Source organism: Pinus tabuliformis, chromosome 3_2 (genome assembly GCF_031772625.1).
Source record: "Pinus tabuliformis cultivar Carrire ecotype Pingquan chromosome 3_2, CPIR1, whole genome shotgun sequence".
NCBI lineage: Eukaryota > Viridiplantae > Streptophyta > Pinopsida > Pinales > Pinaceae > Pinus > Pinus tabuliformis.
Genome location: NC_142302.1, coordinates 308646803 through 308674265, shown reverse-complemented (window position 1 = coordinate 308674265; position 27463 = coordinate 308646803). Strand labels below are relative to the sequence as shown.

The 27463-nt window shown below is 38.7% G+C and overlaps 2 protein-coding genes across 3 annotated transcripts in view; one reads left to right on the top strand and one right to left on the bottom strand.

Annotated features, from left to right (window-relative positions):
* Positions 1-549: 549 nt before the first annotated feature.
* Positions 550-1167, bottom strand: LOC149180786 (uncharacterized). Its single transcript, XM_089413986.1, has one exon. The coding sequence runs from the start codon at positions 1165-1167 to the stop codon at positions 550-552; it is 618 nt and encodes a 205-aa protein (XP_089270112.1).
* Positions 1168-12657: 11490 nt separating this feature from the next.
* The window catches only part of LOC149180784 (putative peroxisomal acyl-coenzyme A oxidase 1.2), a 473981-nt gene continuing 459175 nt past the window's right edge, over positions 12658-27463 (top strand). Inside the window, exons 1-4 of one of the 2 annotated variants that reach the window (XM_089416296.1) lie at positions 12784-12921; positions 13004-13142; positions 14071-14179; positions 14490-14551. In XM_089416296.1, coding sequence (XP_089272422.1) covers positions 14098-14179; positions 14490-14551 — 144 coding nt within the window. In that variant the 5' untranslated portion in view covers positions 12784-12921; positions 13004-13142; positions 14071-14097. Of the gene's footprint in view, positions 12922-13003; positions 13143-14070; positions 14180-14489; positions 14552-27463 lie in introns of both variants that reach the window. The other variant, XM_089416295.1, reaches the window with a different exon arrangement.

Below are 27463 nucleotides of genomic sequence, written 5' to 3'. Positions count from 1 at the left end.
CTTAGGAGGCCTTGTTCTGGTATTTCTCCCAATAGACATCTCTATCGTGGGCTGGCTGCCTTGAGTTTTAAGTCTTTCAGCCTCCTCCTCCCTTGCTTCTTTATGGGATTTCCTTCCGGCTCTTTTTGACGGATGCTCGTAGATCTCGTCCTCCGATGATCCTGAGCTATCTGCTGGCTTTTTCCTTGTGACTTCTGCATACGAGGGATTGGAGGGGCTGCCTTTGGAAGCCTCTGGGTGGCTTGCTTCTTTGTCTTCTTTGTTGGAGTTGGATGTTCCTTCCTGGTCTACGTTTTTTGGGATTATTTCTGAGGGTTGGGCCTGACTACTTTCTTTTTCATTTGGGTTTGGACCCCTTTCTTTGGTGGGTTTGGAGCTATTGGGGGCCTCCTTCTGAGTGACTTTCCCCCTACCTTTTTTTTGCTACAATGCTTTATGGACTAGGGTCCATTGCTCGCCATTGTGCATCTCTGCTTGTCCCTTAGCCTTTTTCTTGGAGTGTTTTGCGAAATGGCCATGGCCATGGCAATGTCTACATTTAAAAGGGAGCTATTGGTAATCCAATTCTTGAACATGCGTCCATCCGGCAACCATTAGCTTGATTGCTTCTGGCAATCCCTCCTCCAGATCGACTTCGACACATATGTGGGCACACGAATACTGATCTTTTTTGACTGCTTGGTCTATGTATTTTCCTAGAGCGTTGCCGATTAGCTGAAGAGACTTTTGGTTCCAGCAGTGGAGGGGAAGATGGGGCAAACGCACCCAGACGGGAACAGCTGATGGAACATCCTGAGCAGGGTCAAAATCGGGCGACCATTTGTTCAGATATAATCCTTGTGGACCCATAAAATATGGTCCGTTCCTGAAGATTAAGCTTCTGTCCTCTGCACTTTCAAAGACGAAAACGAAGTAGCCCTTGCCCACAAAGTTGATTTTTATGGCCTCTTTGGTTAATGGGATCCAGTTTCTCTGAACCCACTCTTCAACAGATTTTGGTGAAGGCCAGAGGCCAGTGAACTGGCCTATGAGGCCTCTCTCTGCAAGATTCAGAGCTGCTCTGCACGTTTCTTCTTCCGGGAGTGCAACAGAGGGTATGTTGTCCATTTTCTTCACGAATTTTTGTTGCATGGCGGAAGGGGTTCTCTTAATGCAAGTTGCTATCATCGTTTTGAAAGCCAGAACCTCTGGGGGGAGAGGGGGGGAGGCGGACCCCCGCTGGAGTCCATTGGAGAGCCGAGGGGCTCAAGAGCTGCTGTGCGCAGTAGCCACAGGGGGCGCACAGAGCAGAGGCGGCAGACCTAGTTTGCAGTAGAGAGGCAGCGTGCGCGGTTAATGTTTAACATTTTGACTAAGTCAAATTACATCAAAATAAAAATTAAATTAAACTAAATAAAAAGATTAATGTAATGCATACATTTTAACTAGGTCAAAATAAAACAAAAATAAAAATAACCTTGTAAAAATTAAATAAAAATAAAAATGGCCCATGGTATTGACCTTTGATATTGAGAACCAAAGGGGGAATTAAACTAGTTTAGATCCATCTTAACTCCGGATATACCAAGTGCCAAGAGAGATAAAATGTCTTGATATGCAAACCTATTTTAGAATGAAAAGATATTTGATCTCTCCACCCTTAATACATCCCAAATTAAAATAGATCTACACTAACTTTTTTTTACCAAATCAAAATACTTATGTTTACATCACAACACATCATCTCACCGGGTCAAAATGATAAAAAATATATTTATTTTTACCTCACAACACATCATCTCACCGGGTCAAAATGATAAAAAATAGTTATTGTTTCACATAAGATGCAATACCGCCAAAAACATTCACAACATGAACCACGAGAGAGGCGGGCCCACACAAGAAAAAGGAAACAAAAGAAGCGCAGTTTTATAATATATAGGGGAGAGCCACCAGTGCTTGAACGGATCCACGTCAAGTAGCCCGTTCGCCACATTGGCACCTCACCCTTCGTACGACACATGCCCACAACATGCAGTGACCTGTTGACTTGACATAGCCACCGGTTCGGCAGGTGGAGGCGGGGTTTAGGGTTTGTAACGCCATCAACCTTGTGGCTTGTTTTGTGTTGTGTTCATTTCTGTTTGGGTCTTGTTCTTGTTCGTTTGCTCTGCTGGGTAGTTGCACGCCGCTGCTCTAATGGCGGTCACTGCCATTATGGTCGTCGGTGATGCAGGTAGTGGTTTCGGTGATGCAGGTAGTGGTTTATGGACCAACAAAGATGGTCGTGTTGGAGGTTGTTCGATTGTTTTCATCCGTTTTGTCTTGTTTTTTCGACTGGTTTTTCTTCCCCGTCTGGTGGTATGGGCTCGTTATTCGTCTGCATTTCTCCCTGTGGCAGATTTAGCTTGGCTCGGTGTTGGACATGGCCGTTTCGCGCTCCGAACAGATTTTTCAGGTTTGTAGTTAAATTTATGAGCTTGAATTTCACATTTTCTCTGTAGTTTTGGGGATATCTAACCATGTTTGATGCTGTCTTGCAAGTTGTTATAGTCTGAGCTACTGTTTTTGGAGCATCTGGGGTTCCTGTGGCTTTCTGGCATGGAGAAAAAACAACAACTAGACATAGAAGGTAGGACATTGTCCTACCAGCCTGAATATTGTGTTTTTTAACACATTTAGCCGAAATTGGATTATTGTGCCTTTGTTATGCATGTGTATGTGTTTTTAAACACCTTCACCTGTGTGGGTTTTGTGGGTTTTGGCTAATTTATGGGTTTTCAATTTTGTTGGTTTTGGGTGGGTTTTGTGTGGGTTTTCAGTTTTGTGGGTTTTGGGTTGTGCGTTTTGTGTGGGTTTTAATTATTGTAGCACTATTGGCCTTGTGGGTTTTAATTATTGTAGTACTGTTGGCGTTTTGTGTAGGTTTTAATTATTGTAGCACTGTTGGCCTTATGGTTTTAATTATTGTAGCACTGTTGTGCATTTTGTGTGGGTTTTAATTATTGTAGCACTGCTAGTTCTTTCAATTCAATAGGCTCTATGGCCTTAGCCTTTGTGTTTACTGGAGGTTGTGCTTAAACTTAAACTGGAATTGCTTGTTAATATACGCAGCCTGAGGCGCACTTCAGTTGAGAATGAGTGTTATTATGACAGGTCGGCAAAGTTTTGTGTGGGTTTTCAGTTGTGTGGGGGGTTTTGGGTTGTGGGCTTCCTCCATTTAGAAATTGTGGAAGAGAGGATGTTTCAGCCATGAACGCACAATCTGTAGTTCTGAAATTGCAGTTGTAGTTCTGATTTTTTAATGTAAATGTGATGATTTTTCCACTGTCATCTGAAATAAAAACCATTATTGGATGGTATTTCCACTTTTAATTTTCGATTCTGTGAAGTTTCACTTGGCTTATCAATATCATACCAGTTTACGTAAAATCGTCTTTTCGTTCGTTTCGAAATATCTATGACGGATTTGAAAATAAAATTCTTCTCTTCTTGCATTACATCAGCGTTGCGTAAAGCTTTTACATTGAGAACAACCCTAAAGAAAAAGAATCAATTGTCTGACAATTGTTTTGATGGTTAGATAAAGTTCAGATTTATGAAATTGGACTTAATAGTTAGGTATGTGTATTTTCTTATAGCAAATTACAAGTTAAAATTCAAAAGGATAGAACATATACAACTTTGGCAGTAAAATAGAAATACCAATCCCTTAACAAGGAGATCTCATACAGAGTTTATATTTTCTGAGATACGATGACCCCTGCTCAATCATAACCCATAATATTATGGCAGTCAAACGCTCTTGAGCTCCTTAATCTTGTAGCAACATTTTCAATTTTGCTCATTTTGATAGGAGCTAATTTAAATTTTAATATAAAAAATTATAATTTTTGAAATAAAGAAATAATGTAGCTATATAAATTAAATAAATAGTCTTAGCTGCTGGTTCTTTCAATTCAATAGGCTCTACCGCCTTAGCCTTTGTGTTTACTGGAGGTTGTGCTTAAACTTAAACTGGAATTGGAATTGCTTGTTAATATACGCAACCTGAGGCGCACTTCAGTTGAGAATGAGTGTTATTATGACAGGTCGGCAAAGTTTTGTGTGGGTTTTTAGTTGTGTGGGGGGTTTTGGGTTGTGGGCTTCCTCCATTTAGAAATTGTGGAAGAGAGAATGTTTCAGCCATGAACGCACAATCTGTAGTTCTGAAATTGCAGCTGTAGTTCTGATTTTTTAATGTAAATGTGATGATTTTTCCATTTCTTATGTTATAGATCCTGTTAAACACAGTAAGAATGGTCTAGGTAATTATATTTTTCAGGTTTAACCTTTAGTATGAAGAGCCATAGAACGGGGGGAATCTTTCATTGCATTGTGGATTTTGTCAAGAAGCTTTGCACTGTTTAGCCCCACTCTCATGGCTTTACTGTACATTAGATGTACATCAGATTTTCAAGTCTGTTAAGATGCACATTTTAGATGCACATTTCAGGTTCATTCATCACTAGAGCTATTTATCTTGCCTTATCAAAGTGCAAACCATTTTTGGTATGGTGTGTTATTTCTTTGTTGGAGGCTTGCTTGGTTCATCTCTTTTTATTTAGTGTTTCTTTGGAATACTTTTAGAAGCATGTATTATTTTCTGTCATAATGGTTGGGTCATAATTCCATTCAAGATTTAGGACAAAATGTGATAGATTTTCAAGTGAATGGACCATAATTCCATTAACATTGAGAACAGGATGGACCATAATTCCATTAAGAGCTACAATGAAGCTTCTACCTATTATTCAACAGTGAATATGTTTGTAATGATCCTAATTATAGTGATAATTTTTTATCTTTATATGTGCAATATATAACCTCTCTTGAAATAGGAACTGTCAATATATAACCTCTCTTGAAATATTAAAACAAATATCTTCCACTGGATAGATATTACAGATAGATATTATAGATCTCTTTGTCTCTTGTTGAATCCCCTCATGCTCAATTTCTTGATGGTTATTAGTATCTTCTATTGGTAACTACTTGTGATTTATGTTCACTTCTTTTCCTTCTTTATTATGTTGCCTTTCATCAAGTAATTACCAAATTAAGTAATTACTACTTCTTTTCCTTTGCAATGTTGTTTCAAATTGGATTCAATTGATCTTTACTTTCTATTATTTTCTCTTGAATTTCCTTTAGTGAGAACAAAGGGATTCTTTTGTTTACTACCTCTGCGAGCAGACAAAGGGCTGGTTTCTATTGCACTTCTCAAGCACATGCTCCTGGGCAGATCTTTCCTTTGAAAATGAAAATGGTCCATAAAGCTGAGGGGGTCCCCATGGTGGAAAGAGCTACAGTGAAGCTTCTACCTATTATTCAACAGTGAATATGTTTGTAATGATCCTAATTACAGTGATAATTTTTTATCTTTATATGTGCAATATATAACCTCTCTTGAAAAAGGAACTGTCAATATATAACTTCTCTTGAAATATTAAAACAAATATCTTCCACTTGATAGATATTATAGATCTCTTTGTCTCTTGTTGAATCCCCTCATGCTCAGTTTCTTGATGGTTATTAGTATCTTCTATTGGTAACTACTTGTGATTTATGTTCACTTCTTTTCCTTCTTTATTATGTTGCCTTTCATCAAGTAATTACCAAATTAAGTAATTACTACTTCTTTTCCTTTGCAATGTTGTTTCAAATTGGATTCAATTGATCTTTACTTTATATTATTTTCTCTTGAATTTCCTTTAGTGAGAACAAAGGGATTCTTTTGTTTACTGCCTCTGCGAGCAGACAAAGGGCTGGTTTCTATTGCACTTCTCAAGCACATGCTCCTGGGCAGATCTTTCCTTTGAAAATGAAAATGGTCCATAAAGCTGAGGGGGTCCCCATGGTGGAAAGAGCTACAGTGAAGCTTCTACCTATTATTCAACAATGAATATGTTTGTAATGATCCTAATTACAGTGATAATTTTTTATATTTATATGTGCAATATATAACCTCTCTTGAAATAGGAACTGTCAATATATAACCTCTCTTGAAATATTAAAACAAATCTCTTCCACTGGATAGATATTACAGATCTTTGTCTCTTGCTGAATCCCCTCATGCTCAGTTTCTCAATGGTTATTAGTATCTTCTATTGGTAACTACTTTTGATTCATGTTCACTTCTTTTCCTTCTTTATTATGTTGCCTTTCATCATAATTCCAATTCAAATTCAATATAGTTTATAGTTTAGCTTCTACTATGAAACCAATCAACATATTGCATCCTTACAAAATTCACATTGCGATGTGGTTACAAAAATTAATTCATGCCACCCCTATGCTTGATGGCCTCCATTTCTTGCATTGCCCAAAATTGTTGAGTCTCCTGCCTGACCCAAGTATGGTGGACTACCCAAGATTGGTTGATTAGGATGTGCTTGAATGTTACCATATCCTTGACTCCAATTTGCTCCTTGTAGCCATGGAGGGACTGAGTAACCCAAGTGTCCACTTGTGTTACTAACCCCAGCACTGAGTGCAGGTGTCATATAAACACAATTAGGATTTAAACCTACACTGGTAGGGGTATATGAGGTGGGCACAACCCCTGGCTGATAGCAGGGGACTTGGATGTTAATCAGCTCTTGGTATGATGGTGTGTGCTCTGCAATGTGGTCCAACGTATTGGACATCATCCTATTTGCCTCAAACTGGCTTGGACCATAGACTTCCCTACTTGTCACCCCTCCTCCTCTTTCCAACACTTCTTGAACCTTTCTTGCCTCCCTCTCTTGCCTTGCCAATTGTTTTTGATGTTCCTTATCTTCCCTTGCTTTTTGTCTTTCCATCCTTTCCTTTGATCGAGCTTCTGCTGCTGCAATCCTTGCAGCTCTCTTGTCCTTGGCCAACTCCTTCTTTCTCTTTTTAGTTTCCTAAATTTCATTTTTTTTATGTTCAGACTCAAACAATAAATTCATATAATCTTTAGATGTGAGCAACTGTGAACTCCTCCCCAAACGAAGACAATATGCAGTTGAGTGCCTTGATGAGGCCTTCACTCTCTCTACTGGTAGCTTTAGGAATGCACCAAGTAATCTCTAATTTGTCCCATGCTCCCTAGGATCTGACACTTGGCTTTCAGCCTTCAGTACAACTGATTGGCCCCCATTATTGTCTTCTTCAGGTACTTCATGTTGAACAAGCTCCTCTTCTAGTGAACCATTATCCACAAAATAATGAACAAGTTCGGTGTTCAACTCTGATGGTTGTGAAGGCATGTCCATGCTTTCCTCATTGGTGGTAGACACATTATGTGTGTTAATATTCATCATGGACTCTACCAACCATGATGGTGGGCTGCCCATGGGGCTTTGGATTGACGGTGAATGGGTGCGCTGTTAAAGGCACTCCTTGCGATAGGTCACCGGTTCAAATCCCCCGTGGGTACTTAGGTTAGTCTTAACTAGGGCAAAAAAAAAAAAAAAAAAACCATGATGGCGGGCTTACCTGGCTTGGCATGCTCAATTGTTCATTGTTTAATCCTGTTGCATTATCATTTGAAATCAAGTTTGCATCTTCATTTGCTTCATCAACTGCCTCATATGGAACGTCACATGTAGAATTAGAATGTGGTTCAGTGGGTGTGACAGCCTACATGATATTGACAATTGGTTCATGACTGAACTGTGTCTCACTCACATGTTCATCATCATCACCACATAAGTGCCCTTCATAAAGGGACATTATACCTTCAGCAGCAGCAACATCTTCTTGGGCATCAACATGGTCTTGTAAGTTCTCTGCTTCTTGACCTTCCACATAAAATGCTTGGCTACAACAAGTATCATGCACAAGAGCATCAACATTAAGTGGCCATATACCAGTCCTCCTAAATCCAACCTTGATATTAGAAGGTGTGAGAGCCCTTTTTAATGCTTTACTTGCAAGCTCAACTAGCTCAAACCTCTTTACTTCCACCCCTGGATTCTTTGCCATCCACAAAGCTCACTCGACCCTAAAATAATTCTTGAAAGGCCCAAACATGCTGACATCAAGGGGTTGCAATCTGTGAGTGGTATGAGCTGGCAATGTTAATAGGTCAATGCCAAAATTGTTGGCCTCCTCAATTGTCTGCAAAGCCATGTGGCTTCCATGGCCATCTAAAATCAGTAGGTGTCTGTTTTCAGGCGAGACACCACCTGGTATAGATGCAACAAAGTGACAAAGCCAATTCAGGAATAGTTCCTTTGTCATCCATGCATGGGGATGTGTTACCATGCATGCACCTGGTTCACAGTTTTGTATATAGTTTTTTAGTTGTGTTTTACCTTTGAATAGGTAAAATCCTGGGATTGAAGAACCAATTGCATTGACACAAGAAAGAATAGTGATCCACTCTTAGGCAAAATCTTAGGCACATTTCTACTCCCTCTTTTGGTATTTACCTGCATACCACAATTCCTTCCTACCTGTAAGCCTGTTTCATCACAGTTCCATATATGGTTTGGGGCATATGAGTGTTGCTCATATGTAGCAGAAAGAGTGTTATAGAACTTGGACACAATTGCAGGGCGTAGATTTAAAGCCCTGTCTCTGTCAAGGCCCTTAGTTGTACGTAGCACAAGGTCTGGATGCCTTTTTTTAAATCCACTCCACCATGATTTACCAGGAAACCCATCTTTGAAGGGGTTTGGCCTCCCCTGACAGATTTGAGCTACTATGGATTTAAGTTGTATAATCTCTAACCCATGTCCCAATTGGGCCATCTCCTTACACCACTCAACCACCTTGGCCTCCTCCTCTTCAGTCATAACTGTAACAGGCCCTCTACGCTTCATATTAGTCAACCCATTTATCCAATAATGTATGTTAGAGGCAGCAATACCATGTTTTTTTGCAGAGGCACGGATTGAATGTCCCTTAAACTCGATGTCATCAATTGCAACTAGCATGTCTTGCTTTGTCCAGCCTTTAATGGCACTGATTTTCTTTGTTGAACTTGCACCTTGCACTGTGGTTGAAGGTGGCTCTGTGGTTGATGGTGGGATAGCATGATCTGCCACCACAGTGTCCTTTTCAACGACATTACTGGGTGCATTGGGAGCATTCACATCACCCCCCCTATCCTCATCTGATGAACTGGATCGCAGTTGGGCCCCCCTCGCCCCTCGCCTCCTCCTGTTCCTTGTACGATCTGCAATAGAAACTCTTGGCATGGCTGCAACAACCTGCAAAGTTACCACCAAATTCTGATTTTAAAAAATTGTATTAGAAAACAAGGAAATTCATTGGCCTTTGCAATCAATGAGAAACAACAATTAGTGCTTTATCTATATATTGTAACTAAATACATCTTAGATCTGAAAATCATTATTGGAAGGGTTTAAACTTCTTTATTTGATTCTTAGATGATTTTTATGAGTTATTAGGAAGAGCTATTCCTTTTTAATTTTGTAACAAGTTTGACATAACACAATTTCTTTAACCCAACTATTTTTCTGTGTCCTCAAATGATTGTTCTTGGCATTCATTTTATTCCTAGTTGGTGAAAATATGGGTTATTAGGAAGAGCTATTCCTATTTCTTTTTGTAACAGCTTTGACATAACACAGTTTCTTCAACCCAACTAGCTTTCTGTGTCCTCAAATCATTGTTCTTGTCATTCATTTTGTTCTTGGCATTCATTTTATTCCTAGTTGGTAAAAATACGAGTTATCAAGAAGAGCATCCTTTTTCTTTTTTTTTGTAATAGCTTTGACATCACTGAGTTTCTTTAACCCAACTAACTTTTTGTGTCCTCAAATCATTGTTTTTGGAACTCATTTTGTTCTTGCCATTTTTTTTATTCCTAGTAAGGGTTAGCATGTTTTTATGTAAGGGTTCTTAGTTTTAGTGTCTTTATGTAGTTATTTTGATTTCAGATTCACCTCAGGCACATATCTTTTCAGTTTTGTCATTCTTCACTCATTGTTATACTGTTGGAGGCATCTGATCTCAATGAGCATTAATATAGGTAAGAAATTATCCTTGATGTTGATTGCTTAAGGGCAACAACTCACACTGAGTTTTCTGTGTGCCAATCAACTTTGATTCTTTACAGATTTATGGGTTTGTTGGCAACATACAACACCTAGGGGACCCCCTTGAGACTGGAAAATTACCAGTCCAAACAGAGAGGCGTAGTCGTGGTAAGGCTAGATGGACTGTAATTATTAGGCAGGTCCACTGATGCAGATTTGCATGATAGCACTTTGAAACCTTCACTTTAAGTTTATGCAGGACTTTGACAGACCTTAACGAAGATAATATAACATGTTCTCATAGCTATTACAGTTTGGGTTTTCCACACCTAATGGTGCACTATATGCCTTCAATGTTGCCCCCACTGTGGTGTAATTCAACCTCAAATAATATTTGGTTTGGTTCTATTATGCCTTATCTCTGGTTCTTAGAATCTATTGGCTCAATAGTTGTTAGATGTGTTGCAATGTTTGGTTTGCTTGATACTTATTTTGATTTCAGATTCACCTCAGGCACATATCTTTTCAGTTTTGTCATTCTTCACTCATTGTTATATTGTTGGAGGCATCTAATCTCAACAAGCATTAATATAGGTAAGAAATTATCCTTATTGTTGACTGCTTAGGGGCAACAACTCACACTAAGTTTTCTGTGTGCCAATCAACTTTGATTCTTTACAAATTTATGGGTTTGTTGGCAGCATACAACACCTAGGGGACCCCCTTGAGACTGGAAAATTACCAGTCCAAACAGAGAGGCGTAGTCATGGTAAGGCTAGATGGACTATAATTATTAGGCAGGTCCACTGATGCAGATTTGCATGATATCACTCTGAAACCTTAAGTTTATGCAGGACTTTGACAGACCTTAATGAAGATAATAGAACATGTTCTCACAGCTATTACAATTTGGGTTTTCCACACCTAATGGTGCACTATATGCCTTCAATGTTGCCCCCACTATGATGTAATTCAACCTCAAATAACTTTTGGTTTGGTTCTATTATGCCTTATCTCAGGTTCTTAGAATCTATTGGCTCAATAGTTGATAAATGTGTTGCAATGTTTGGTTTGCTTGATACTTATTTTGATTTCAGATTCACCTCAGGCACATATCTTTTTAGTTTTGTCATTATTCACTCATTGTTATACTGTTGGAGGCATCTGATCTCAACGAGCATTAATATAGGTAAGAAATTATCCTTGTTGTTGACTGCTTAGGGGCAACAACTCACATTGAGTTTTCTATGTGCCAATCAACTTTGATTCTTTACAGATTTATGGGTTTGTTGGCAACATACAACACCTAGGGGACCCCCTTGAGACTGGAAAAGAGAATTTCTAAACCAGTGGGTCTGTTATTCATTTAGAAATGCTTCTCTAACCAGACAATGAATCTACCTGACATCATAATTTGCTCTTTGAAAGGATATTCTTTGCTATTATAGTAGTCTGATATTGAGTTGCAGGGGTCAGATTTGAGGTTATAGTGGCAATGAAATTGGTTTCTAAATCAGTGGGTATGTTATTCATATAGAAATTCTTCTCGATCTTGTGATCTATTTAACAAGTGATATTGGCTGTAATGGCTTTAATTTACCCTTGTTTCTCAACAAAAATAACATTATTCAACAAAAACATACCTATATGTCTCTAGCAACTGATGAATAGAATGAATGTAACAATGTGCACACACTTTGTTTGTATGTCTCTAGCAGTTGATGAATAGAATGAATGTAACAATGTGCACACACTCAGTTTGTATGTTTCCAACAACTTCTGAATAGAATGAATGTAACAGTGTCTGAACACTTTGATTGCATGTCTCCAATAGCTGATGAGTAGAATGAATGTTTGAAATGAAAATGAGTAAGAGTTGATGTTTTATAGTTTTTTCATATAGAATTTAATTGGTAGGGAAGATTGGCATGGATTGCCATCTCCCAAATTCAAATGTGTGGCCTGGATTGATTTGTACATGATCAAATGGTTGATAATCTTTGATGGTTGATCCATGTGCTTTCCTGTTTTTAATTCCTGAATTGAAAAGGCTGGTGTGTTTAATACTTGAATTTAAAGGGTTGGTGTCATTTATTGCATCCTCTGAACTAATTCCTGAATTGAATGTTGTCATTTATTGTCTTCAATAGGTTGAATGGTTAAACACACATGTACATATGGCTGACACACATTTCACCTATTCTTGTGTAGGTATTACTGAGCAATGGGATGTGTTGCTCCAGTGGAAATCTGTAGGTGACTGTTTGATGGGATAGGTGTACTCCTGAATAGAATTCAATGGAATGTTTTGTAGTGCATTTTGACTTATTTGGTAATTCAAAGCTGGAGATATTTGAGACATTATGTCTTGTCAACATGTGATGTTAAGGTTTGGTATTTGACACTTGTTGGCCCAATCAATATGTGGGCCCATTTTGGACTAAATTATATAACTTATATAATTTAATATAAACTATTTATGTGCATATTTTTGATGATTTATGAATATTTTTTATGGATGCGTGGGACCAATACTATAACTAGTTAATAGAACTTTTCTACCTATGCCACTGTTTCAACTTTTTTTTAATATAAAACTGTTTCAACTTTTTTGTTTGAAGCTATATTTTATGGAATTGTTTCACATTTTGTTGTTTGAAGCTATATTTTCAATGATTTTGACTCTGATTGATTGATTGGTTTTATTTGTAATGGATTCAAACAGTAAAACAATTGGAATACTCCACATATATTGTGGAACCCAACCCCAAAATTATTTACAGAGTTTGCTTCGAAGATGGAGGACTTAGCAAGAGAACGGGCACACGCAACCTTCGATGTAGAAGCCATGAAAATTATATGGGCAGGCGGCCAGCAGTCATTTGAATTACACCACAAATTGGCTTCAGTAGTCGCCAATGATCCCGTGAGTTTACATTTCATCTTCAGAGTATTGTTTTTGTTTGTTTGTTACAACGTTCACCCATATTCAGTTTGTTTGCATGCAGTTTGAGGCTTTTAGCTTTTGAATGCACCCCATTAAAGCTTTTGCTGAACAACATCGAGAAACGAGCAACTAGGCAATTGTGTTTTCTAGTTGGCTACCCAATGCAGTTGTTTTTGAAGGCCACGTAGTACTGTTACAAGGTGATTTGAATGATCTATTCCGAAGAGTTGGGATCTTCTCAAATTGCATTCGCTTTGCTCGCAGAAGCTGCTGATTTACTGGCAGTACTGCTAAATCGCCTTGGCTAATTTTCGACGACAAAATTATTATTGCTGTGAATGTTATCTTGCAAGCAAAGACATTGGCAGACTCCACTTTGTCAGTATCGTAGTAGTAGAAAGTCGAGACATAATTATACCACTGGCACTTCTTAGGGTAGGATCAGAACGCTAGACTAAGTGAAAACTTAATACTAATAGCTAAATGTTAAAGTTAAGCATAGGAGTTGTCTAAGTTTCACCCTTCAAATTTGTGATTTTAATGAATCCTCGCTGAATTATAGACAAATTAAGTCGGAAATAAACCAGAAATTTTTTCAAAAAAATCTCAGGTATAGACAAATCACTCAACATATTCCATTAATTCCTTCTCACGGCTGCTGACTCCTTCCCTCTCCAGAAGCCAATTTTCAAGAATTATAACCATGCAGCTGGAACAAATAGATAGTGGAAAATGCCCCACTTCTACTAAGTAAAGGCGATCAAGTGCCTACGTAGGATTCGTATTTCATTAGATCTGCTACACACTCTTCATTACTAAGAGGAACAAGTCTCAGACAAATTCACACATGATATTTACCTCCATCCTTGCTTATCTTTCCAAGAAAAAAAGGATGGAATTATATGAGGTATAATAGAAGAGATAGTCTATACATTCCTTCTGAGTAGTTAATTTTACAAGAGCTGATATGTTGTCATTGATTTTTCCTAATCTAAGCTTGTCCAACCAATGTATTATGACGCTCATAAAGGGAACGGTTGAAACTACATTTTTGATATGCTTTATAATTTATTATTATAGTCCTCACTATGCCTTTAGTCTTTTGAAGCTCTTTGATGTACTTTTCAGGTTTTTCGGAAGGACAACAAGCCAAAAATGACTCGTAAAGAACTATTTATCAGCGGAATTAGAAAAGCAGCTCACTGTAGAGAACTCGCTCTCGAACTTGGGCTTTCAGGTGCAATTTTTTTTTCTCTTTCTAGATTGACTTAAAAATTGTTCAAAAGGCTGAGGAAGACAACGGGGGAGAGGGATGAGTTTCAAAAGTGATCAGTCAAGAGTAAAAAATTGTTAGAAGTAGTGAGGGAAGAGATGGATTGTGCAATATTCTGTCATAAATTGTTCTACTTTGAGGTCAATTGAAAGGAAAACTTGTTTAAGTGTCATTCTGCAACTTGAGCTTTGAAAAGGAATATTGTGAAATACGTTATTTTCCCTTTTTGTTCCTGAGTGCATTTTTTTGATTTTTTGTGGCCTTCCGATAACAGAGGATGATGCAAGAACATTAAGGATGCTTAGAGATGATAAAGCTTATGATGACTTACACTGGGTAAGGACTATTTATCCTCATCCTTTTTCTTCTTCCAACTAAAACCTCACGGATTTCCCCCTCTTCCCTATAATATCTGGATGGAGGGGCTCGACCACCAACTCCAATAGCAGTTCGGAACGCTGAGGGACTTGACTGAATTTGAATCTGTGTCCTTTGGTGTCACCATTGGTAACATGTCTAGGGCAGATGGTTCAACCGATTTAGCCACTCTTGGCGCTATTTATTCTTATCTATATTTAACAATATTATCTAATTCTGTAATGTTAAGTCAGAATATATTATTCCTCTTTGTGGATGTTTAATTCATCATTGCAAATTAATGAATTTTTAGGTGTGATTTATTCTTGACAGTATCCTGTAAAAGCGTGCGAAACTTTCTGCATTGTAGCTTGCAGTCTATTGCTTGCACAACTCTGTGATAATCAGTTTTAGTACTCCATGCTGTGATCTAAAAAATTTGCAGTAAAAATCTAATATTTATTTGCCGTGATCTAATATTTATGGGCAGGATATTTGTGGATGTTTAATTCATCATTGCAAATTACTGAATATTTAGGTGTGATTTATCCTTGAGTATCCTGTAAAAGTGTGGGAAACTTTGTGTATCGTAGCTTGTAGTCTATTGCTTGCACAACTCTGTGATAATCAGTTTTAGTACTCCATTCTGCGATCTACTATTTATGTGCAGTAAAAATCTAACTTGTGTTTCTAAACTGCAATTCCTTAAAACGTACTAATACATGCAAATATGTGGATGAATTTTGCATTTTGTTTGTTCTGTCAAAGGTTTGAAATATGAGTTTTGGTCATATGATTGTTTGTGATTGGCAGCCGAGTTTGTCTTCAATATAAATTGCACTGGCCTTTGCAATGCAGGGCATGAGTGAAAACACCACACTTTTTGCTAATGGCCTACTCATCTGTTTGAAGTTCGATGGTTTGTCTTGCTCTTGCATAACACATGTAAATATTAAGATTATCAAGAGATGCTAGGAAGAGGCAAATATATCCAATGTGAAATGGCAGTATAAGTTTGTGCATTAGCTCAGACCAACTGCTCTAATGCTGAGAATAATGAGTCTACGAATGCAGATTCATCTATTGATTACACCAAAGAAGGTGGACAAAGTGTAGTAAACAGGTCCTTACTAAAGGTTTCTCTCCATTGAAACATGATCAACAAGGGTTGAAATAATGGGTGAGTTTTTTTTAGTTTTGAAAAATACATCGTATATTACAGGAGATAATTTACAAGTTTGTGCATTAGGTCAGACCAACTGTTCTAATGCTGAGAATAATGGGTCTGCGAATGCAGATTCAATCTATTGATCACACCAAAGAAGGTGGACAAAGTGTAGTAAACAGGCCCTTACTAAAGGTTTCTCTCCATTGAAACATGATCAACAAGGGTTGAAACAATGGGTGAATTTTTTTTAGTTTTGAAAAATACATCCTATATTACAGGAGATAATTTACAAGTTTGTGCATTAGTTCAGACCAACTGTTCTAATGCTGAGAATAATGGGTCTGCGAACGCAGATTCAATCTATTGATCACACCAAAGAAGATGGATAAAGTGTAGTAAACAGGTCCTTACTAAAGGTTTCTCTCCATTGAAACATGATCAACAAGGGTTGAACAATGGGTGAGAGTTTTTTTTTTAGTTTTGAAAAATACATCTTATATTACAGGAGAAAATTTACAAGACAGCTGACAAAAAAGAAAAAGAAAAACAGAAGGGTATATACTATATACAATGGTATCTCGTATCCTCTTCCTGAGAGCTACTAGGGCAGTAATAAATTCAGAATATATCAAAGCATTTAACTCTCTGGTATTCTTAATTAAGAGGCATCCTTTGGTATACAATAGTATACATATCTCTTCTTGCCAAGAGTGACCAAAAGATTGGACTGAATTGACCTCTTCAGTAAAGACATTTTTGTATCTAAGTTTCCAGATTGTAAATAAGGCTGTAATCCAAAGGCTGTACCAAAGGCCCCAAATGTGAGACAAAACCAATGACCCTGAATCACTAAGAAGAGCTGCGTGCCAATGAAATTGTCTCTGAAGCAGCCTTTAATGACAATCCTGCACAAGCCGCCAGCAAGATCAGGCAAACTTACACTCCCATAAAATATGTTTCAAGGTCTCTGAGTGGCTGCAACAGGTTGACAGATCATCTGTCAACCTGCTTTTGGCAAGATGGTTTTTGGAGGACAGCTTCTTGTAAACAACGAACCATGCAAAGACTCATAGCTTGTAGCTTAGTCGGAGTGACCAAACATTGTGCAACTGGTGGATTTATATAGCCTCAGTTAGAAGACGTCCATCCAGCATTCAGCACAAGAGATAAAGCCTTCTCCCGACACAAATTAGAGTGAAGTTTCTTGTAATCATACCGCTGAAGCATCTTCCAAAATCTCCATCACTGATCTCTCCAAACGTTCCTTGCATATCAATATTTTCAACTTGGACTGATCCGGAGGAATCAAACCCATGGTGTCTTTAATAGCCAGCTTATTGGAGGATAGAAAAGCTTTCTGATGGGCTAACTCTCTCCAATCCTCTAGTCTCTAGATGCAAAGTCCCAAGGATCCTTCCAAAAGAAGACCCTTTCTTACTTAGGCTATGAGACTGGACCTTGAAATCAAGGACACCTAGAAATACACTGGCCTCGATGTAGCCAGTTCCATACTGGTCGCCACACCAAAGCCCATCCAGTACAACTCCAAGAGAAGTTTTGCATGACAAAAGGAGTGACAATTCTCTCCCATATGATTTGACAAATCACTTTTCTTGACACCTTAGAGAGTTGAGGGGACAAGATAATGTCACACAACCCAAAAGGGCCTCAGATCAACAGTAAATGATTGGCAGATTGAAATCTTTAACATAAAAGAATTTATCATGGGGTGGATCCTTAAGGGAACTTCATAATCCATTTTGTGGCCAAAATATGACCTTGCATTGCCACATCAATAATGCCAAGACCACACTCCTCTTTAGGCATAACTACAAACTTCCCAAGGAACCATAGGAAGTCCTCACACACCACCATACTTGGACAAAATGAAGGACCCCAAAACCTGCTTCAATCTCTTGAATTGATCCTTGCTTAGGAGCTAGCAAGTGACATAGTAGACGTGTGAGGCTTGGAGAATACACGAGACCATTGTAAGCTTCATAGCCAAAGGGAGATCCTTATACTGCCAGACCAAAAGATTGGATTGCAACCCCTCAAGAGACCACTTCCACATATCAACAAGTAAGAGGCTAGTACTAAATGGGATCACAAAATAGTGAACAACCACTCAAGGCTTGACCCAATTCCATATAGATTGAATCCAATCTAGAGGATCCTTAATCCCTACCAACCAATAATTTGTTTTTTTCATTAACCACAACGTGAGAAGCACAATATAAAGCATCCAAACATGAATCCTAGTCCAAGCACATAGAAAGAAGAGAATCATTAGCAAAATGGTTGTTGATCATTTCTAACCCATCTAGAAGAGAGATACCTCAAATTCTCCCTTGCATCCTTGCAATTTCTAATAAATGCCCCCAGGAATCGATAACTAAGCCGTGAAGGTAAGGGGCAAGAGTGTTAGTTTTTCTGGTAGCATCGGACATGTGTTCTAGTCTTGATTTGTAGGCTAAGGAACACAAGATTTCCAAAAACCATAAAAGGTTTCTGGAGAAAACACCTAGAGACTACTCAATTAAGTTAATTGATCAATAATTAAAAAATTCCTAAGCCTAACTTATGAAAATTGATTTTTAACAACAATTATGAGAAAGATCGAGAAAGTTTTAGAGACTCACATAGATCGAGTCTAAGATGATCTTAGTTATTGATAACGTTTTAATCATGGCCGTTAGTGATATTGCAAGAGATTATAAGAGCAAATCGATGGGATGGAGAGATATACAGTTGTGAGACACAGGGAGAGCGAGTTCCTTGGCAGATCGAGCTATCTTGTTGCAGAGATCAAGCAAGGAAGAAGAGTTCGAGCCAGAAGGAGAGTAGGAGAAAGAGGGAGCATCAAAGAGAAATTCCGGAGGAATTTCTCAGTGCTGGAGAGCCAACAGAGAGGAGGCTGAAATATTTTGTAGAGAAAGCCGTCCATGTCATGTCCCCATTTTTATTTTCCTCTATAGTACAGCTAGGATGGGTTTTCAGGGTATGTGATGGCTAGGCCGCAGGGACAAGATTATGTCATCAAGGGTCCCGGGAGAGTTTTGAGGAGTTTTTATGGGATCCGACGACATTCGCTTGAGACATTCATCATCATGAGCAGTTCCACACAACTTGTTTTTGGTTCTGTGGCTTTTTGATAATTCATTATTAGGCATAACCTAATTAATTATTCTCAAGGTTGCATTTCGAGAGGAATATTTAGCGGAACACCTTAGTGTAATAGCTCATTGGAATCAAAACGAGAAGATCTATAAAATGGGATGCTAAGAAGTGATTTCAGTGGCTGAAGAGAGTATGGTGGGCGATTTACCATTTTCCGGTTCCCAGCTTAAAAATGACTTTAATTAGTCATTTAATTAAAAAGGGGAAAACTAATTAATTGGAGGAAAAAGGCTCAAAATGACTTAAGTGAATTAAAATAAAGTTAGAAAGTCACTTAAGATAAAGTCAAGGGAGGAGCTTCTAGAATAATAATAAAATAATAAAATAAGATGCTTCTAGAGGTTTGGAGATCTATCTATGGAGTCTTTAAAATGAGGAGGAGGAGATAATTTGGGACATCTTGGAGTTGTCATATTTTCTTGTTGGAGAGGTTTGGAGAACCAGGAGTTCCTAGATTTAGTTGTAGCCGCAGGACGGAAACTCTTGGGTGAATTAGAGAGAGAGTGGACGAGAACCCATCTCTCCCCTTGGTGAATTCATCTAGAATTCAAAGGTGCAGCTTATTGATTTCCAATTTCTATTTTGGAGACCCAATTTATTATCGTAGCAGATCTTCTGTGGCCATCATTGCAACTATTTCTATCGATAGCTTTGTATGTAATTGCTCCAGTAAATAAATAAAGCTACTCCATTCTCCATTTCTTGTGTTATTTACAATTGTGGCATTTTTGGGTTTATTTGCAAATTTCATTTTATTTTTGCCACAATTTCATGGTTCTTGTTCTGCAATTGCTTGGAGAAATTTATGTAGAAAATTTTAAGCAATTTCTTGAGAAGTTTAAGAAAATTATAAACCAGGACATTACAGTCTAGGTGGTGTGAGTTATCCAAATTAGCGGAGCGAATTACCAGGAAGGGTTTGGATCAGTTGCCGGAGGCCAGAAAAACATTCTGGAAGGTAGAGCGAATTTTTCTAGTGGTAGGAGAGGGCTAGACAACAAGTTTTGGAACAGTTGTAGAGGCCGTACGAACTGCGCAAGCCAGGAGTGCGAGCAACCAGGAGGCAGTGCGAGTATGATATAGGGAGGCTTAGTGATTCTATAGAAGGGATAAATTTTTCTCCAAATTATTTAAACGAGATTTTTGCTGGAGTATTGCCAGTAAGGCATCTAAATTATTTTACTCAGATTTTACTACTGCACAATAACAAAATAAACCCTCATTTGCTGCAGCAGTTTTCCCTTTGGGGTTTTTCCAGGGACTATTGTCCAAAAATTATTGTGTCGATTTTATTATGTGTGTGCATCTATTTTCTTAATTCCAACATTTTATTTAACTTCCACAAAATTTATTAGTGAAGAATTGCAGTGTGATTTATTCGATATTAATCAAAAACTTAATAAGTTTCTAATAAGTTAGAAGAGTAAATTCCAGTTACTACAATTTCAAGGAAATTTCGCAAAGAGAACATCCTTGTGTGATTGATGGTCTTCTCTACCATAGTGTGTGTCTTTCATACTCTGGACATGAAATCAATCTACCTTGGTTTCTATCTTCTATCCCAATTTACCTTGAGATTTCAAGTTTTCCTTTAGACTTAGCCTACTAGGTTGATTTTGCCAAACCTTTTCTCAGACATCCTCTATTTCTCTTCCTTGGAAGATCTGATTTCTCTGTCTTCTTCTTCCTCCAACTTCACTAAGCACATTTTTTCCCTCTCACTTTGCATGCAAAATCCTTTGCCTAATTGTAAGAGTACTGGGCCATGTGATGGCTATTTCAACTATTCGTAATAAAAAGATCTGAGCTCATGCCAAGCATTCAACATTTCATTGGGGTTCACTCTTTGAAGTTGGATGGACCACTTAGATGCTCAAGGATGATCAAGGATAGGCACACGTAGTGTGGATCAAAATATTTGTGTCCTTCTCTAAGTATTTTAAGAAAATTGGAAGAGAAGACCTAAAGGTGCATGCAAAATGGAAATGGAGGAGATAAATAAGAAAACTACATAAAAGATCTAAAGAAAAAAAGTGTGCTTTAGTACTTTAAATCATTGTTTGATTCTCTCCACTTTGCTTGCTTTGTGAAGTCCCTTTGGGAAGTTGTGTCTTTTGTGTTTGTGTGGCAGACATATAAAACATTAGAAATGCGAGAATTGGGTGGCTTGAGGCAAAACTAAAGCCTAAAATCTATGTTAAAGGGATGGAAGGATAATGACATAGAAAATAAAATCACTATAGAGAGTAGATCACAATAGAATTGTATTACTTCAGAGATGCCCGAAATTGAAGTAAAAACAACCAAGAGAGGAGTTTACCAAAAATTGTAAGGGTTGATCTTTGATCTCTCTAGACCAATAAATGCATGAATTAGACATAGGTAAGGAGGTGCTGGGTCATTAAATACCTCTAAACAATATCAACCATTAGGTCACAATGGAGGGATATGATTAAACTAGTGTTACCAAAATCAGGATTAAATCCCGATAAAATCGCCAAATCACGAGTTTTTCAACCAGATGATTTTATTGGCCGAGTTTTCAGCGAGTTTTTGGAAATTGAAAAAAATTGGGATTAAATCGTAAAATTGCAAGTCGATTGAAAAACCCGTGGTGGTTCGTTCGAGCCGACATTAAGTCAAAAAAATTTAGTGTTTCTTTTTTATCATTTGGCACTGTTAGCTCACTAAGTCTGACCTGTGAATAGAAGAGCGCAGAATCTAAGTGTCGAGGAGAAGGAGATTTGTTGTATTTTTCTCCACTGGTCAATGATTTATCTCCACTAGTTGCGGATTTGTAGGTAGGTGCCAAAATTTCTCATTCTTTTTTAGTTTGAATGGAGGATTAGGGTTTAAAACGACTGTTGGTTTGAATTTATTTGTGTCCAACCCACACAAAGTTGCAAACCATGAATATTCAATATATTAAAACCCATAGTGCTGGGTGTTTTCCTGTGAGGGTTTTAATGCTGGGCATTTTACTTCAGTTGTTAACCCAATCGACTGATTCAATCCTTCAAGCCATACATTTGATGAATCTATCAATCTATTTGAGCATGGCAACATGCATGCATATGGATTTTTTAAATTTTTTAATGAACAATTTTTAATTTTCTCATGTGATGGATAAATTTTAATTTTTTTCAAATTCTCTTTTTGTGCCCTAGGTTCAACTTCAAACAAAATGCCGAGCCACTTGGACCCCATGTGTGTACTGTGTATATGGTAAACTTGATGTTGTATTCGGGGGGGCAGGGGGAGAGGGTGTTGTCTAGGCAATCCTCTTTGCGGACAGAGACGATCCCTCTAGCCCAATGAGTGGGACTAGCAACCTACGTGACAATCTACTAGACACTTTCCTAAGTTACAATCGAAATAGAAGAAGAGGAAGATGGCCTACCTCGTTCTGATGCTACGATATCCTCCTTTGTTGAAGACCTCGAATCGCTTGCGCCATGGGCTCGATCCTACTACTCACAGTGTTTTAATGCCTGCACAAGAGATCAAGACACAACAAAGCATGCAAGTACAAATAGCATAATTGAAAGTAACCTACTTAACAGATCAAGGAGCATTAAGATAAATGATGCATTAACATACACATTTATGGAAAATGAACCAGCAATTGTATATATTAATAGAATAAAGGAGGAAGCATACAACCAAGCCTTGATGTCAATAAGCTCTCCTTGAATGAATGTCCAAGTCCAAGCTCAAGCTCTCCAAGCACTCCTTCTCCAAGCCAAATGAGTAGCATGTAGGCACAATCTCAGCATAAGGGTGCAAATAGCCAAAGACCAACCATTTGGGAATGGGAGAGGATGAATATATAGGCAGGGAAAGGGAGTTAGGATCTCTCCAAAGATAGGAGAAGGCCCTCATCTCAAGGAGGTAGCTCATAGGGATAAGACCAAAAGGCCAAGTTGAGAGAACTCGACCTCATCCACGCCGAACAACCTCCAACTCGTCGTTCTGGAAGCCTCTAGATCACGAAGCTTCTTGTCCTCTTTGGGAAAATTTCCTTTTAGGGATCATCACTGGTATCCAAGCCAAAAGTGCGATGGCATCGCGGGGCTAGTATAGTGCAACTAGCGACCATCGCGGTTTTCAGTGTCAGGGGGGCGATGATGCCAAAATTAGGGTTTTAGAGTCATTTCCTTTAGGGGAAGCTCAAGGCATTTTTCAATCATTGTTTTAAGGAGGATCTGAGTTGCATATCTGGATGAGTACACTGCATGATGGTCATGTTTCGGGCACTTCAGGGTATGTCACAAGGAAGTGCGGGAAGTGTGACAAAATACTATGTAACAAATGCCCCCTAAAGCATGAAGGCAAAACAGGGAGTGATGGCTGAGATGCTTTATGAGCTTTTGTAAGGATGAGAACAAACACTGTCAGGAGACCTACAAATGAAGGACGCATATACATATACATATTTGATATCAAAACATGAATCCACAGCATGGGCGCAGCCATCCGGATAATAAGGACTATGTGAAAGGATCCATGGTATGGGCGCAACCATCCAAATGAAAATGATCATCTGTAAATGTAAGATCCAATGTATGGACGCAACCATCCAAGATAGAAGGATCACCATAAATGTAAAGTACCATGGTATGGTCACAGCCATCCGTATAACAGAAACATGTGTACAATCATGAATAACTCCACGCAGACTGAGTCATATCAGACAAGACTCAGGGTCTTGTGCTCCATCCCAACTTGATCAAAGTACAAATTCAAACATGCGAATAAATGTGTTGAAGTCGAACATGTGAGAAGACCACCTGATTACCGACCAATGATGTAGACCGTTAATAGGCACGAGAGAAACCACCAATAATGACAATGGCTCTCAAGGTACGATAGTACACTCTGTGAATGTGAAAATGAAGCTAATGTCGAACACTCATGGAATCATCTGATTGAAGGTCAATGATGAAAACCTTTCGTCGGATGCGAAGAACTTGCCATTAAGGCATGCAAGCTCTAAGGTATTGAAAGGGAGTCTCTAAGTCATTTTCCTGGATAATGAGATGAAGTCGACAGGAAGTGACCCATCGAAGGAGGGCCATGATGAGTCTCCCATCATTGACATGAAACGAGGAATAAAGTGGAATGAAATGAGTAGGATCCAAGATTGTAGCAAAGAGTCAGACAATGTATAGGTAATAGACTGCAGATAGGACTTCTCTTGAACATATCGGCGACACGACTCCGAAGTGTGGCAACATTTGACTCAAAATAGGACCAAGGGTCATAATGACGAAGTGGAATGATCAAATGAGAGGTGAAATGGATTACCCAAACCCGGAAGGACAAGTGACTAAGTGAGGATATCCCAAACCCAACACGAGAAACATATGAGTGTCATGTTCAAGAGTGACATGCTGCCTATACAAGAGATGTTTCACTTTCACTTTTTCCCCACTATTTCTATTGAGTACCTCTTTATTTTTACACAAGCTTGAAGAGGATACCAAATACTTGTCGTATAAGTTCACTCTTCAGATGAATCCATCCTAGTAAGTTTACGAGTCCTATGAAGGAGAAACTTGGGTTCGTCATGATGACAAGTCTTTCGTCGTTTAATTTTTTACGAGTTCGACGGAAGAGTAACTCGGTGTCTTTTTCATATTTAGAGAGTTTGAAAAAGAGACAAAAAATAAAACTCCATCAGGTCCCTTTTCGTAATTTGTCTCTCAAACCTGAAAAGGTAGAAAACAATATTTGAGAGAACTTCCTAGCCATGTTCGACTAAGGTGTTCCTTTTTCGTATAATAGTCTAACTCAGTCCGGAAAAGGGTTAAACTTATACTGAATAGATGTCATTTCATTTACTTTTACGAGTTCGAAACGACAAGTGTTCGACAATCTTTTCATATTCCAAGAGTCATAAAAGAGTTGAAAGATGACTCCTCCTGGAGGAACGAGTGGTATAAAAGGATAGCAACTAGTTCTGGTAATGATTGAACTGCTCAAAACATGTAATGGTCAAGAGTCTGGCTAATAAGACCACTCATTGCAGATGTTCCTCAGGAAAGGGTAACTCAACCAAGTGAAAGCGAATGATCAGCCAAAGAGATGGTGGTGATGGAATGGAACAACCAAGGCTCATCTAGCAAAAATAGGCTGATAAAATGGCAGTCACGAGAGGTAAAAAGAGAAATGGTTTCATTTTTACACAATCTTGAAACATAAACAAACTATGCTTGGGCTTGGTTTCATTTTTACACAAGCTTGAAACATGAGAAACTATGCTTGAGTATACTTTGAGGATGGTTTCATTTTTCACAAGCTTGAAACATGAGAAAAACTATGCTTGGATTTGGTTTCATTTTTACACAAGCTTGAAACAAAGATAAACTATGCTTGAGATAAGTTTGCATGCCCCAACATAATGACTCAATTCGAGGTACATGCCCCCCAAGCTTCATTTCATTCACCTAAGTAGACTACTGGTTACTAACAGGTAGATGGAATGAAGGCTCACTTACGAGATCAACTGAAAGGCTCCACTGGGATTTTACGACATCTAATCAAAGACTCGAATTGGAAGGGGATTTGTTTCATTTTTTAACGAGCTTGACACAGGAAAAGAACCATGCTCATAACCTATTTCATTTTTTAACGAGGTTGACATAGTAAAAGAACTATCCTCATGGGAACCTATTTCATTTTTTAACGAGGTTGACATAGTAAAAGAACTATCCTCATATCCCTTGTTTCATTTTTTAAGGAGCTTGACACAAGACAAGGAACTCTGCTCCAAACCCTTGATCACAAACCAAAAGAGGCCATGGATTCCAAGAGGTTCTCATCAGATGGGAGAACAACACTCTGGAAGGGATACATGTCTAGGGATCCAAATGAAAAATCGGGCTCCAATGCCCCCAATACATGATGTACTACATCACCTACTAGATCATCAGTAGATGCGGGCATGGAACAGGTGGCCACGTAATTAACCTGTGGCGGGGGTGATATCGCTTGCACATAAGAACCATTTAGGGATGATGGTTGAGTGGGAGTTGATTCAGGACCAATGAATGTAAGTTGATCAATGATCACAATGCTTCCTTCATGCGGGAAACACATCACTCGAAAGAGAGAAGAAACAAGAGCTCCCATGACATAAACATAGTCATGGCCAAGGAGTAGATTAAAATCTAAAGGGCCTTGGACAACCATCACGTCTATATAGACAGTCTTTCCTCCCAAAGTAATAGGTAACTTAGGAAGGATCCCTAACGGTTGACTAGTTCCTCTATTAAAAGCTAACAGATTTTGGGTGACGGGGACAAGCTGAGGAGAACCTAAAGCTTGCCAAGCAATTGAGGACAAAATGCTAACAGATGCGCCCTCGTCTATGATTGTGCTAGGTACGACCATATGGTAAGCCTGTACTGTAATCTGAAAAAGGCACATAAGACAGAAGACGATATCCTCCCAGTCGACTCCAATCAAAAAAAGTGACTAAACTACTCGGAAGGAGTGTCGTAGGAACGTGAGAGCTACCCTCTTGCTGTATGGGAATAGGAGAACTGCTCTCATGCACCTTGGGAACGGGAGGATTTCCCTCTAGTTCATTCGAAACCGACGAAACCAGAAGAACCAAAGCGGTATGGGGTTCACTCTCTACCTGAAAGGTACGTTTAACTTAAGGTGGAGCCAAGTCTACCGTTTTCTCAACCAATGGTTGGTCGAGAATGGACTCATGAGACTCACTTTCAGAGAGTGTGGGGTTGACCAAAGATGACTTTTGATCAATCATTGGATCGTGAAGAATCAGGGGAAAGCTTTCGATACCTAGTCGGAAGACGAGGTTGAGAAGCTGTAAGGTTTTCCAACTCTTTGGAAGCTTCATCCATAAGAGGACAAAGGTGAATGGATGATTACCTTCACACAACTTAAAGGGAAATTTCACTTTTCCCTTTTTCCCATGGGATTTACTATTACTAGTTGAGGGTTTTTCACCATCATGATCGCCAGAGGCTGATGACAAAGGTCAATGTGAACCTGTGGACCACACTTCTAAGACTTTGGGAATACCAGGACAATTTCGAAGAAGGTGGTCACCCTTACATAACATGCAAGGGAATTTTACTTTCCGGGGCTCGTTGGAAGATTTTTCTCCATTAGTTGCATCGGTAACTATAGTTGTTTGGTTGCCCCCTTGCTTATTTTGCTTCTTCTTCTTCATCCTCTTCTTCTTCCTCTTAGCCTCCTGGTTACCAGAATCCAGACTTTCACCAGGCGAAGAGGAAGAACGAGGTGAAGAAATAGGCGAAGAAGGCAAGGGGTCAATTCTAGGATCAACATGAGGTTGATGTTGTTCAGGTGGAGGAGAACTCGGTTGAAAAGAAGTTTGGACCCTCCGAATCACCGAGCTTGAAAATAACCAAACTGGCCGATGGACAACGTTGCCATATACAGAGCACCAGTATTTCCAAAAGAAGGAAAAGAACTAGGTTTCCCATCAGAGGGGTTTCCTTGACTGGTAGACTCAGGAAATGTTGCCATTGGTATCAACCTAAGAT